The sequence below is a fragment of the Drosophila eugracilis genome, unplaced genomic scaffold (genome assembly GCF_018153835.1).
Source record: "Drosophila eugracilis isolate 14026-0451.02 unplaced genomic scaffold, ASM1815383v1 contig_2088, whole genome shotgun sequence".
NCBI lineage: Eukaryota > Metazoa > Arthropoda > Insecta > Diptera > Drosophilidae > Drosophila > Drosophila eugracilis.
In genome coordinates this window covers 3,756,785-3,769,957 of record NW_024572964.1, presented here as the reverse complement: position 1 = coordinate 3,769,957, position 13,173 = coordinate 3,756,785, and the positions used below count along the sequence as shown (strand labels likewise).

Genomic DNA, 13,173 nt, shown 5'->3' with positions numbered 1-13,173 from the left:
CTCGACTCGACCTCTGCGCCGCTGTTTATCTTTTTTTTTTTTGTTTTTTGTTCTCTTCGGGGGATTCAATCAATAAAAATTATGCTAATTAAATGCCATTTCATTGAGGGAACATAAAAATCCACACGCCACGCCATGGTCTCAGTGAAACTCGAGTTTCGGTTTGAGTTCATTCACAAAAATATACGAGCAGGAAGGCACTGTTAAAAATAATATATGCCCTTAGTAAGGAGTTAAAAATGTACAGAAAATTGTTAGTAAAGTTCTTATTTTCTAAGTTAGAACTCAAACCTCGTTCCCTCCTCTTAGTATGGACTATTAGAAAACCCTTTCCAGACGTTTCTCTCAGTGTTCCTATATAATTGGTTTCTGTTTGGTATCCCAGCTTCTAAACACGACCGTTAACAAATTCTTACGCAGCACAAAAAACACTTTTTAAACGGGCCGGGTCGCCTCGTTTGGCTTTTGGATCGCTTGGGATCGATCTCCAGCTGTTATTGAACTTGGCCAACTTTATAGAGTGACTCATCGCAGACCTGAGGTCTCCAGCTTTGAGCCTGAGTTCACCTATCCAGATGGAAGGCAGACAGAGGGAAAAGCAAAAGTGTGCCAAGTGGTCAGCAAGTCAGTCGGCAACGGAAGTTTACTTGCCCGCATTTTTCTCGGCCGTCGAAGGCCAAGTTTTGCACTCTTGGCCAACTCAATCAATCAGCTGGTAATGAAGAGAGATATTTTTGTATCTTTTTGAGATGCGGGAAGGGGAAGTGTTTCTCAATTCAGGTGCCAGGGGTTAGCCAGGGATCATCGAAAGAATCAGCGGTGAGGCCCAGCTCTCGGTTTCTATCAGTTGCAGTTCCCTGTCTCATAATGATACTGAAGTATTCCAATGATTTATGTTCTATGATCTCTGCCGCCCGCTGCAATAAATCATCCGTCGCCGAAAACTGGTAGCCAATTGGGTGAGTCGCAATTGCTGGTTTTCCAGCCAGCGAAACGCACAACTTTTGGCTTAGTATTTAAGGCCAAATTTGGATTAACTTTTCCCACATTGCTTAGATCAGCAATTAATCTGTTTAGTTTTATGATTAACTATGTAAGGAACTAAATTTATATAATACCGTTAAAAGAATACATTTTACTTATCTTAAAAGTGACAATAAAATAGCTTATCTCAGAAATCTGCAACTAACATCTCTTTCTCCCCACTTATCCTAGTGATACAAATCTCGCAGAGCACTCGCCTTTCCCCATCAGTTGGCCAATAAAAGCGCGTCAAGGCTTCCACTTTTTTGTCCCAGTCCCAGCTGGAGTCGAAATCGAAATCGAAATCGAGGTCCACCTTGGCCTGTCTCCAGCATTGGTGTATTTTTTGTATTTCTGCCTCGTTAATGTGTCACCTTTGAATTGTGTCTCCGCGGTGGAAAATCGGACGTGCACTAGTTTTCGCCTCGGTTTATTTTTATCTCTCTGTATGTCAGCGACAACACAAAACGCCGACTCCTGGCGGCTCCCAGTAGTGGCCACTGTACAGTGTCCACTCGCCGCATGCACTGCTGGTAGTGCTGCAAAGCTACACTGCCCCCGTTGATCAAACGAAAATGTCAACCCAACTGACAGTTTGACAAATATTGACGACGCTTCGCGCAAGGCGAACCTCACGACTCGCTGCCCCACTTTAAAGGTGGTTGAGATGGCGATGGTGGTGCTGTTAGTTCCCCACAGGGTAATTAGTAGCCCCCGGACTGGAAAAGTCTGGACCCACTTGCCACCGATCGAGGGGCTTTGATCTCCTTTGGATAGCCGACCAGTTGGTCTGCTTAAAGTGTATTTATTGGGGGAAAGGCCAAGGATGGCGGGCTAAGTGTGTTTTATTAGGTAATGCAAATGGATTGCCATTTCAGCCAAAGAAACACTCACTTTACAGGAAAAACTTCGATTTGAATAGTACAGTGAAAAAGCATATAATATATATATACGATTTAATAGACTTCATAAATCATTTAGCCATGGCTTTAACTAGCTAAGACTATAAACTCAAGAGATAATAAGAAACTAAAACTTAATGGCCTACAAATTATTAACTAATGCAAACAAACTCAAATTTGTTCAGCAAACATAAAAACATTCGTTTTAAGTAGTTATTTAATGGGGCAAAGATTTTAGTCAGCTATTAAGTAGAGTAAGTGGTGCACTTTTGCGATATTTTACTGTACTAGTCCGCCTGCTTGGCCCACTTTGCGAACTGCGGCATTTGGCTTTCGGATTGGAGATCTGCGATTTGTATCTGCGAGATACAAACATGCTTTTAGCAGCATTATAAACATTTTGTTGCCCAACATTTTTGCTACTATTTGTCATCGCTAACGCATTCCGCGAATCAAAATCAAAAACCGAGAAGGGGCATTCTCGGTTTTCGGGGATCTTTAATTGCTTTTGATAAATCGCCGCTTAATCCGCTTAAGTATTCCGCCAGGATTTTATTTTCGACTAATTTTTCAGTGCACTAATTAAACAAAGGACACAGATTTTAAGCTTGTCTTATGAATGTGTTTTTTATGCGCGGACCTCGAATAAATTGGAGTTTGTCTGATTGGAATTATATTTGAATTGGGTAGTCCCGAAGTAGTCGTAGTCGGGGTCTGATTGGGCTATGGCTAATTAGCGTGGGGGGGCAATCCATCATCGGGCAAAAGACCGCATCATCACTTCCACCAAAACGACTTCACAACAAACTCACCCATTAATTCGGCATTAAATTTCATTTTCAATTGTAGCCCCTGCTGAAATCCAAGTCCAAATCGAATCGGATGAATCGATTATTGGGCAATTTCGAATATGGAAAAAATTACAACGTGTCCATTAGATTATTAACTTGGCTCGAAAGCCAGAAAACCTGCTGGGCGGCATGTGTGGTGTTCGGCCTTTTGGTTGGAAATGGAGTTACCTCATTAAAGCGCTCCAAACTGAATCGGAGTCGGCCGTCGCGCCTCCTTAGTTCAATTATAAAGCAATTGAATTAGCCTACGAGTATCCAAATGGCTCTCTGATCCCCGGCCAATCCATCAATCAGCTAATCCACCGATTACGCAACTCCAGACTGCCAATTTTGGCGCGTGAGTTTCTTGGGCTAATTGAAGGCGAAGTACGCGGCGGCGTGATGTGCAAATTTCGGTACTCGCTTTTCTTTTTTTTTGTTAGGAAATTGGGTTACCGGCTTAGTGGGTTAAAAGTGCCGCACGGGTTAAGAGGTCCACACAACGGGGAGGCACGCGAAACGAAATTGCGCAAATCCCATTGTTTGCCATTTCAGGGGTCATCTTATTACAACCTAATCAAAGCATACAGGTTTTTAAGATCTTTTTAATTAACTTTCAATTATTTTTAGTTCAGAGAATGGATGGCCACTGATCTGGTATTAGCTTAGAATAACTTTAATTATGTTTTACAGACCAAAATCTTTCTAAGATTTCACCAATTGATATGGCATATAGGAAGTAGCTAAACCTCTTCAAATCACACATGTCTTCCCTCACCTTTTTGTTCCCATTTAATTATTCAGCTCTTCACAGTTTGTAAACCAGAAGGAATATGTGTAGTTCGTAACCCTTAGTTGGGATATTGCGTGTTTCGCTGGAGTAAAGACTCTGCCCACCTTTCAAGTCCGCCGGCACGAGCCTCATAAAAAAACATAAACTTCAGTGTCGACAAAATGCGGAATAATCATTTGACAGTGAAATCGGAGGTGGATAGGGTGCCCAAACTGCCATGGGTCCATGTGCCATCGGAAAGTCAGACGGTCATAAAAACAACCCCAGAGGTCAAACAATTTTGTGGCACAATTTTAACACCTTTCCAACCGGGCCACGAGCCAACTGGCCGAAACTGTAGCGAAGAATCCTCGAAATATTTATGGGAAATGGGTATGGTATCTACAAGATAAACAGGGAGGACACTGGAAAATATTTTGAAATATTTTTAGTATATAAAGAATGTCAAATCAATCAATCAATCCTTATACTTAAGATAATTTATACTTTAATAAAAATGACTTTTTTCGGAATCTTAAAACCTTAAACTAATCCGCAAAAAGTATTTACCTGAGCAATGAAAACTCAGCTCACTTTCTCCCAGTGCATATGCATTTTTATGTTTTTTGAGTCATCCGAAGTTGGGCAGAAATCGTGGCAGGACACGCGACCCCGAGCGCATAATTTAATTTTCAAGGATCCGCGGGCTGGAATCGAGGTGGTTGGAAAATGCGAGGGACGTGCGTGTGACATATGGTTAATGAAAACGTTAACTGATGATAAACTGGCTGACTGGCTGGCTGGCGGGCGGAGGAGGATTCCTGGTCCCTCTGCATATTAGTTCCTGACATTATCATTAATTAGCGACGTGAAGGGGGCCAGGAAAAAGGCGATAGGCGATAGGCGTAGTGTGATAAATGTTGGTCGCTCTTGAATTTAGCAACGTTTAGCATGCAACAGTCGATGTCGGGTTCCAGTTTTAGTTTGACTATAACTGCGCCTGGAAATCCGACGACCAACGCATCTTCCACGGTGACTCAGTTCGTGGGCTTTAATGTGGCCCCGGTTTCCATTTTTTCTTTAGTTTTTCTCGGCTAATGTTTTTCGCCTGCCCGCCCATGTGCCATGTGTTTTGAAGTTCTTTGAGACACTTTTTTCGATGGAGGTATAGACACTTTGTTGGATATTTTGGTAGAAATTATTGTAACCAAAAAGCTTTTTTAAATTTGTTTAATAAATTTTTACTTTTCTTTACTTAAAAATCTTTATGATCTTCAAAGAGAGTATCAATGTGTGTTTATGATTATTCAAATTCTTTAATTAACTAACTTCTTGATACTCTCTAACTTCTTAGAGGGTATTTCACCATTCGACTTTCCTTAAAAATCCTCCCAGGTTGTCTTTAAGTTTGTTTCTTCCATGTAATTGGTCTTTGTTTGCCATTTGATGTCATGTTCTCTGGGCTTTGGGTTCTCGATTCTTCTGGGTTGTGTAGGCTGCAGGTTGTCTGTCGTCTTTTTATTTTATTTTCGTTCTTTTTTTTTGTATTTTTTCCCATTTTCAACTCACAACGATTGTGCAACACGCAATTGCGATTGCTTTCATGGGCGCTGATTTGCCGCTCGCTGGCTGCCATTTGCATGGAAATGGAAATGTTTGGCCAAATTACGCGTGCTCTTGGCTCAGTTTATGGCCAATAGGTCCCCCCTTTCCACGCCCCTGGTCGCGTTTATTCGCGCTATATTGTTGTAAATTATTGCGGCTCCTTTGCAGCTCTCAAGCGGATGTGCGCAATTTAAAGAGCTAGTTGCGAGTGTTAGATTGTCACTCGAATGTGGCAGAGGTGTTGGCCGTACTTTGGGCCTAAGTTATGGTACGTCAACTTAAACGTTTTTGAGGTCATTAAAAGGTCTGTTTAAAACTAAATAAGCAAAATTATAAATATGTAAGCAGATGTAACTTTTGATAGGGGTTTAGGTTTAAACTATAAACCGATCTGTCTTTAAATACCTCGCCATCATTACATGCCTTCATGGAATATATAAGCCAAACAGGCGACTCCTCCGCGCAGTAGCTATCAGTTTAATTGAGATTGATTGTGGCCAACTTCCGTTCGGTGCCATTGCCCATCGTGTACTGTGAGTACATTCCCCAGAAGACCCGATACTTGGCCCCCGATAAGGGACTCTGTGTGGGCACCAGTCGCCCCGTGACATCTCCGACTTCTGGGGTCGACCAAGATTTATGGCTCCTGTCACGTTCGTCCCTTTTCGCCTCCTTTGCCACACTTGCTCATCTCACACATTTGCAGTTGCATTGATTTTTGTCACTCGGGCCAGCCGATTGGCATCGCATCGTCGCGTGCCCCACAATTAATCAAAAGTAACCACGCGGGCATCGAACGGCTCCTCCGCCTTCAGTATCCACACATCGAGCATCTGTATCGAGCTCATAAACGACAATCCGCCTGACATATGAAGAGTGATGTCCAGGTCGCCGGCAGCAGGAAGCGATTGTTCATTGTGCCACCGCACTCGCTTCTCTAAGTTGGACATTGTTCGAAGGCTACATGAAAATATGGTTTAAAAAGAGAGATTGTACTTTATTAATTAACAAATAATAATATAAAAAAGGTTGCTTCTTTCAATAGAAAACTAACAGACAGAATATTGAGCGTCAGGCTGATCTCTGCGGAAAATAGAACGTTCTTCTAACCATTTTTAGTAGAGTTCTTACATTTTTATTTATGATTAAAGTTATGAAAACGTGCGAGTGTTCTTTTAATTAACAAACAGTAGAATATCAACAGAAAAAATATATAAATTTGTGAATTTTTTAAGAGATTAAATAGTGCTCCGTGCTTAGAAAACGAAGAATTGGGCCACACGCAGGATTAAATCGATCGCCTCGGTAAGATTATCTCTTAACAGGATCTCCATCGCTGGAGTCACGACTATGGCCATCAGGACAGTGCCATAAAGGCTCAGCGTGGTCCTGATAGTAGTACCAGATGGCGGGTACGTAAGACTATGTGTGATGTACCTAATCCGACTAGGCATAGGAGTTTGTAATACTCGTTGGGTCATTGGCAGCAGCACGGCATCAACAACGGAGTCCGGACTGGGCGAGTTAACACAGAGATACCGGAAGCGACCCGAAGGCATATTTCCATCCAGAATCTGAAGCTCGGGGGGATACCTTCCGCGGACTGGTGCCGATGTCCTGCAGTCCACCAGGAAGAGAACTCTAGTGAGTTGGGCCCTCATCTGGATGCGGCGTATGCGCTCACTGCGCCGTGGTCTATCGGTCATGATTTTCAAAGAATTTCAGATATAATTTGTGCTTTTTACTTTTTGATGCCTGAAAATCCTTTGTCAGAATGACTACTGTCAGGGTGACTTTTGACAGGAAAGGTTCAGGCAACTAAGCAAGCTTCTGACTGTTGAATAATTATTTTTTATTAAACTTTTCTTATTTTTTCCGAATTAGTACAGAAAGTAGAAGGCGATGCGCAGGATTAGGGACATCGCTCTGTTGGGATTGAGTCGAATGAAGTTCTCCATCGAAGGGCTCACGATAATGGCCATCAGTAGGACTCCTGTAATGTTGTCCGGGTCTTCGTAGGCTCTGATACGAGCGCGTCGGGATGGAGTCCACTGCGGTATAGATGTGTAACGAACCCGTTGAGGAATGCGAGGCGAGGCGGTTGGAGCTGCCATCAAGACGGACTGCACCATTGACCGGGGATTGGACAGATTCAGCGGCATGAAACGCGTGCTATTGGATTGTGAAGGACCAGAAATGATCTGGATATGTGGCCTGGATCCCTCGGAAGCTCCTCTCCCATGCGATGAATTAGGACTTGAGTCCAGTATGAAGAGAACACGAGCGTTTAAGCTAGCAGTGGGTCTCTGCCTTTGGAGACGACGAAGGCGTTCACTTCTTCTAATTTCCTGGGACATGGTTTTGAACCAATTGGGATTGTATTTAAATAAGCGAATTAACTTTTCCCAAAGTTTCTGCCTTGAAAGTTCTCGGGAGAAGCACTGACTTTACAACACTGGCATAGAGTGCAAGCAGTGTGGGTAAATCAGCTGTTTAAGGCCTATTTACACCCTCTTCTTCTGCCCTCTTCTGTACCTCAAGCATTGGATTAAAGAGACCAATAGATGATGTCTAAAATGTTAGCTAAGCTTTTTGACCAAGCATAAAATTCAGATGCGAAGTCAGATCGTGTAAATGGGTCTTTAAAGACTAGGGTTGCCAGCCAAAGTGTTAGATCCTCTCACTCTGCAACACTGAAGCCGCCAAGGTTGCCACCGAAGGATAGGATTGGTGCTTAATATGGTAAATATGGTCATTTGGCTTTGGCCAAGCACGACTTGGCTCATTCGCCCGTTGGCCACTTTTTGGCCCATTGAGCCTGTTTGCGCCTGATTATTATTATGCTTATGCTTATTATTGCGAAAGCGATCTCGCCGCAGCTGCAGCTCATTTATTGTTGTTGTAGTTGTAGGTGTTCAATTAAATATGCAAACAGTTTCGCAAATGTGTCTCGACTTGACCGAGTTCAAAGTCAGCTTGCCAGCGCATTGGCAGCGCAGTCTAGACGTTTTGTCTTTTTTCGCTGCGAAAAGTTCATTGCCAAATGCAGCAACCGTTTTCAGTTTTCTGTTTACTGTTTGCCATGTTCAGTTTTCAGTTTTCAGCTTGCAGTTCGGATCGAATCGATCGGTCGATCAACTGCAGCTGCATTGAGTAACTAGCCGGGCTGAAAAGCCCAGAAACGGACATGAAAGACCAACGGACGGCGGCCAAGTTCCCAACCTCCAACTTCCCAACTGCTAACAACGCTTTTTTGTGGGCGGACACTGGCCAAATGGCTTTGAGTACCCTTTGCTAAGGGTGTCTTGAATAGGTGATTAGGGGTGGCTTAACAAAGACAAGGCACAAGATTTATTAACCAAAGCAATTAGTAAAGTAGAAAATGATCATAGGTTGTGAGAATCCTACTCTACTCTGTTTTTGAAAGTGGTTTTCTGGCATTTTTAACCCAGTTTAAATCGGAATTTAGTATTAACCCATTCTACTGATAAATTGGTAAGTAGGTTATTTGGTTGGTTACATTATTAAATAAGAATTTTTAGTTTATATTCCTAATATTTTAAGAGCATTTCCTCTGTCGTTCTTTTCCCACCTTGAATTCCCCCTTTCTGTATTTTCGATTTCACTCCGTTCTGGCTTTTGTTTTCGTTATAAATTCTGGGCATAAGACCATATCGTTTTCATTTTGATTTTGATTTAATTTACGGTTCTCGGGCCACGGGCTCCCGCTCGGACACTTTGAATAATGTTTGTCTATTTATAAATATGAATTATTTTCCAGCAGATTAGAGAGACCCGTGCATTGTGGCTGCCAGTGGCTCTGTGGCATTTAGCCATTGATCGCGGTGAGCTGCATTTTTAATTGCTAATTAATTTCCCCGACACACGAAAAACAATGAGAGTGAGCGATAAGTGCGCTTTAAGTTTTCAATTACCCAGATAACTAGAGCCACACCCCCCTTGCGCCCCGAAAAACACCTGGTTAGGCTTATTTATCGCGTTGAGATTCGCATTATAAATTTAATTTAATTATACGTGAAGTGGTGCGTGGGCGTCTGTCGCTTTCTGTTGTTGGTTTTCTTATTTATTTTTCTTCTTTTTAAGGGGGAACCAACTGCGAAAAGTTGCTCAGACTCGCACTAAACAGCAATTAAGCTTAATTATAGTTGTCGCCGTTTTTAGCCAGCTTGTCTTGTGTTCGGCTGTCTTGTCTTGTCGCATATTGTTGTATGCAAAGCAGGCGCACGTCTGGCCAAAAGTTTTGCCATTTTACCATTATACCATTTTGCCATGGATGTGGATGTGGATGTGGATCGTAGACCAGGCCAGCATCGCAGACTAGTTAGCCCAGCCACGGTTCCTGTTTCGCGGTTTTCCGTTTTTTCGGTTTTCGATTTCGGTGGTTCAAGGAGGTGTACACTTCGAGAAAGTGTTTTTAGGATTACAACGATAACTTACAACTTAAGTGATGAACAACAATGATGATGCCGCTTTGCTATTGCTTGCAAGGTTTCTCTATAAATCTCCCAGACCATGTTAGGACCAACCCTCTTAAAATTCGTTAATAAATAAGTTTTGACTTTTTCTTTAAGTGTTCTGGTAGATGGCCATATCCCCCTGCTACGCCTTTTGGCCAAATGTCTGTCACGATTACCAGACGGGCACGAGTGATGGCGTCTGCTGTCCCCCCTTTGGCTACCCCCAAACCCCTTAACAAAACCCCCCGGGGGATCCTCCCCCATTTGGCTAATGGGCGCTTTTATGTTATGGCCTGGCTTAAAATGGATGAGCCTGCTCAGGAGTCGCAGTATATAACTGAATGTGGGTTTTGAGTCACTGTGGGTGTTGCGGCAGCTGGACTCGTGGCCCAAACGAAAGTAAAAGGTGTTGCCAAATTGATGTTAGTGGCAGAGGATGTAGGAAATGCTAACGGCCATAAAATAAGGGGACATCTTGTGGATTTTTTATGCAATGTATGGCAGTCACGTGTTAATATCAAACTACTATAGCCTTTTGGGGAACGGAAACAGAGAGGAGTGTGCCTCAAAAAGTTCAGTCAATCAATGGTAATTAGATGAGAAAAGTAGAGTGCTCACAGCTAGCACATAGAAATGAACAATTTAAGGCAAGGCGTTGTTATGAGTAAAAAAGTAAAAAAATCCACCCACAAGGAAGTGGAGTTCTTAATTACTGAATCACCTTTCGAATCGCTGAACATCTCATTCATTTCCATTCATTTGTTATTCGCAATTCGCTATTCACAATTCCCAGTCGATTCGCCCCGAATCAATCAAAGTTCATAGCCGGGCTTAATTAGCTGCAAATTAAAACATATTCTGTGTATATCATTATAAACTCCACTGACACATTAACCAAGTTGGCATAATGAGTGCACTTCGCCCCCCTCGCTCCTTGCACAAAAATTAATTGAAATCATAAGATTTATCACATCTGCGATCTGACTCGAAACCGAATCAATTCCCCGAGGCTTTTGTTGCCATCGGAACAATGTATCCCATATGGCCGAGTGGGTGCTGTAGACAAAACCTTTGTGCGATGTACTATATGCATATAATATCCAGTTGTGGGGTCCCATTCCTACACGTACTTTAGCTTTATCCGGCGATCTTAAGCCAATTTAATAAGCGGGTTGCCCCGTTGTGGCCGCAAAGTTAAGCTGTCAGTCGCCAAATGATTAATCAGCCGGCAACGCACCGCAATTGAAGAGTGGTGCTGGAATGGCACTGGATGGATGTGGATGTGGATGGGGATGTGCCAGTGGATGCTGGCAGAGATGCTGGGATGAATGAATGGGGCATGCCAATGTCTCAACGCCCACGTAAAGGGCATAATGGAGTACTCATAAACATCGGCTATACACCCAGAGAAAATATGGTTTTTAACTTATAGAAATCAGATTCTTACTTACTGTGTAGTAATATAACTTCCCTAGTATTGCCTTCTGTAAAATTGGTTTGTAAACTTAAACTTTTAGTTGAGGAAATTCCAATCTCCATCTCAGCCCCCACACAAATCATATAATCCCCTAATTAATTGCCCTAAAAGTTTCGTAAATTTATGATAAGCCAAGCAAACAGGTTCCCTTCGAAAAGATCGCTTAGCTTATGAACTCTACCCTATAAACGAATACCCCTTCCGAAGGGGCAAAAGCGAAATTATTTTTATCATCGCCCCAATCAAAACAACATGACGCGCTCGAATCGAAATGCAGGCAGACAATTGAAATTATTATTGTTATTTTTAACAATTTTTGGGTTGCTTTCTTGGTGGCGTGGTGGGGTAGGGGACGGGGCAAAGACATTTGCTTGACATGTTTGTTTCGTGTACAAAATATTTTGATAATGATCGCGAGTCCGCAGAGTACAACAAAACCCAATTGAGTTCCAAGACATTCCGTTCGGCCTGGGGTCACACTTATCGAGCTTACATTCTCATCTAAATGAAATTATTGTCTTTTTAGTCGATAGGAAAACTTATGACTGCCTCTGTGATGCGTGTGGAGAGTTTCGAGCAGATCTCGGCGAATGGGGAAAACTTTCAATGATTTGTGTTTGCCTTGCGAGGCACGTATGGGGGAAATGTTAATAATTGTTTAAAGTCCGGCCGATTGCAATAAATAAGTGACAAACAAATCAAGCCGTGAATAGCTAATAGAATGAGCTTTTTAGTCTAAGTACAGTCACGTCGCAGGCCGTTGAAATTAAGACTTAAAACAATTTCTATAAAGGAATCTTGCAATGACTTTTATGTTCGGCAAAAAGCAGGCCTGGATTTCAGTTTCAAGTCGACTTAAACCAATCCATTCACTCCGGTTAGTTCTCGGAACATACTCGTCTACTTAACTTATATTATTTAATACTTATATTTTCTCTACAAGAAAATGCCGGCACGACGAAGTGAGGGTACTCGGGATCACGAGGAAGACACAGCCCGCACATCCCGACCCGAAATTAGACTTCACCGGATTCTGCACCAGGGTGCACCATCAGGAACACGAGTGCACAGAGCTCGTCAAGGAAGTAGAAGACTCAGGATGCTAGGCAGTAATCCATTCCTAGGGCCAACCGGGAGATCTCGTGCCGAAGCAGTGTTCACGCCAAGTCAATTCCGTCTAAGCCGATCGGTTGGAGCTGAATATATTGCTCCTGGATTATTTGGAGAAAACGCCAACATCATTTTGCACGTGAATCCCGACCGTTTTAATAACACTCAACTGATCAGGCGGCGCAATGGGATCTCAGTTCCTTCCGCCGTTTGCGCATCCAGACTGCAGCGAGAGATCGCTGAGTTTGCGTCGCAAGAGATAGAAGGATGTACCATTGCTCTGGTTGATGATAACCTGCTCCACTGGATAGCTACTATACCTGGTCCCCCGGAAACCCCATACGAGGGCGGCTGGTTCAAGCTGGAAATGATCTTTCCCAAAAATTATCCATTCCATCCACCTTATGTTGTATTCCTAACCAGGATTTTTCATTGCAATATTGCACTTTCGGGCCGCATTTGCGTGGACATTCTGGGCCCAGAGTGGTCGCCAGCCTTGTCGGCTTCCAAGGTGCTCCTCTCCATAATGTCCCTGCTGTCCGATCCCAATCCGTACGATCCATTGGAGGCAGACTTCGCTCACCTGTACAGGAACTATCGCCAGCTGCACGATGATAATGCCCGCAATTGGACCAACAAGTATGCCACGCAGAGGGAATAATGCCACGAATTCGATTTGCTTTTCATATATATTTTTATTGGATGTTTTTGTGCCAGCACTTTTTGGTGGATTTGAAACGGTTTACGACACTAAGATACATACGAGGGTGATATACAAATAGAATACATGGGACTACGACTACTTAACCCACCTATGCTCCGAAATCTGATTAAACATCTACGTAGATCTAATGTCCTATATGCAAACGAAATAAATTTATACACTTTAACCTAATCCTAGATTAGCCTAGTTCAATTTGTGATTGTGGTGCTGAAGGTGTTTGTTGTTTGCCTTAGAGTGCGGGTTAGTAGTTGG

At 42.8% G+C, this 13,173-nt stretch overlaps 2 protein-coding genes across 2 annotated transcripts; one reads left to right on the top strand and one right to left on the bottom strand.

Annotated features, from left to right (window-relative positions):
- Window positions 1-7,012: 7,012 nt before the first annotated feature.
- LOC108107710 lies at window positions 7,013-7,573 on the bottom strand. Its single transcript, XM_017215315.1, has one exon. It carries the CDS (start codon window positions 7,487-7,489, stop codon window positions 7,013-7,015), a length of 477 nt encoding a protein of 158 aa, XP_017070804.1. The 5' UTR covers window positions 7,490-7,573.
- A 4,419-nt stretch (window positions 7,574-11,992) lies between these two features.
- LOC108108163 (ubiquitin-conjugating enzyme E2 4) lies at window positions 11,993-13,092 on the top strand. Its single transcript, XM_017216101.1, has one exon. It carries the CDS (start codon window positions 12,034-12,036, stop codon window positions 12,856-12,858), a length of 825 nt encoding a protein of 274 aa, XP_017071590.1. The 5' UTR covers window positions 11,993-12,033; the 3' UTR covers window positions 12,859-13,092.
- The last annotated feature ends 81 nt before the right edge of the window (window positions 13,093-13,173 follow it).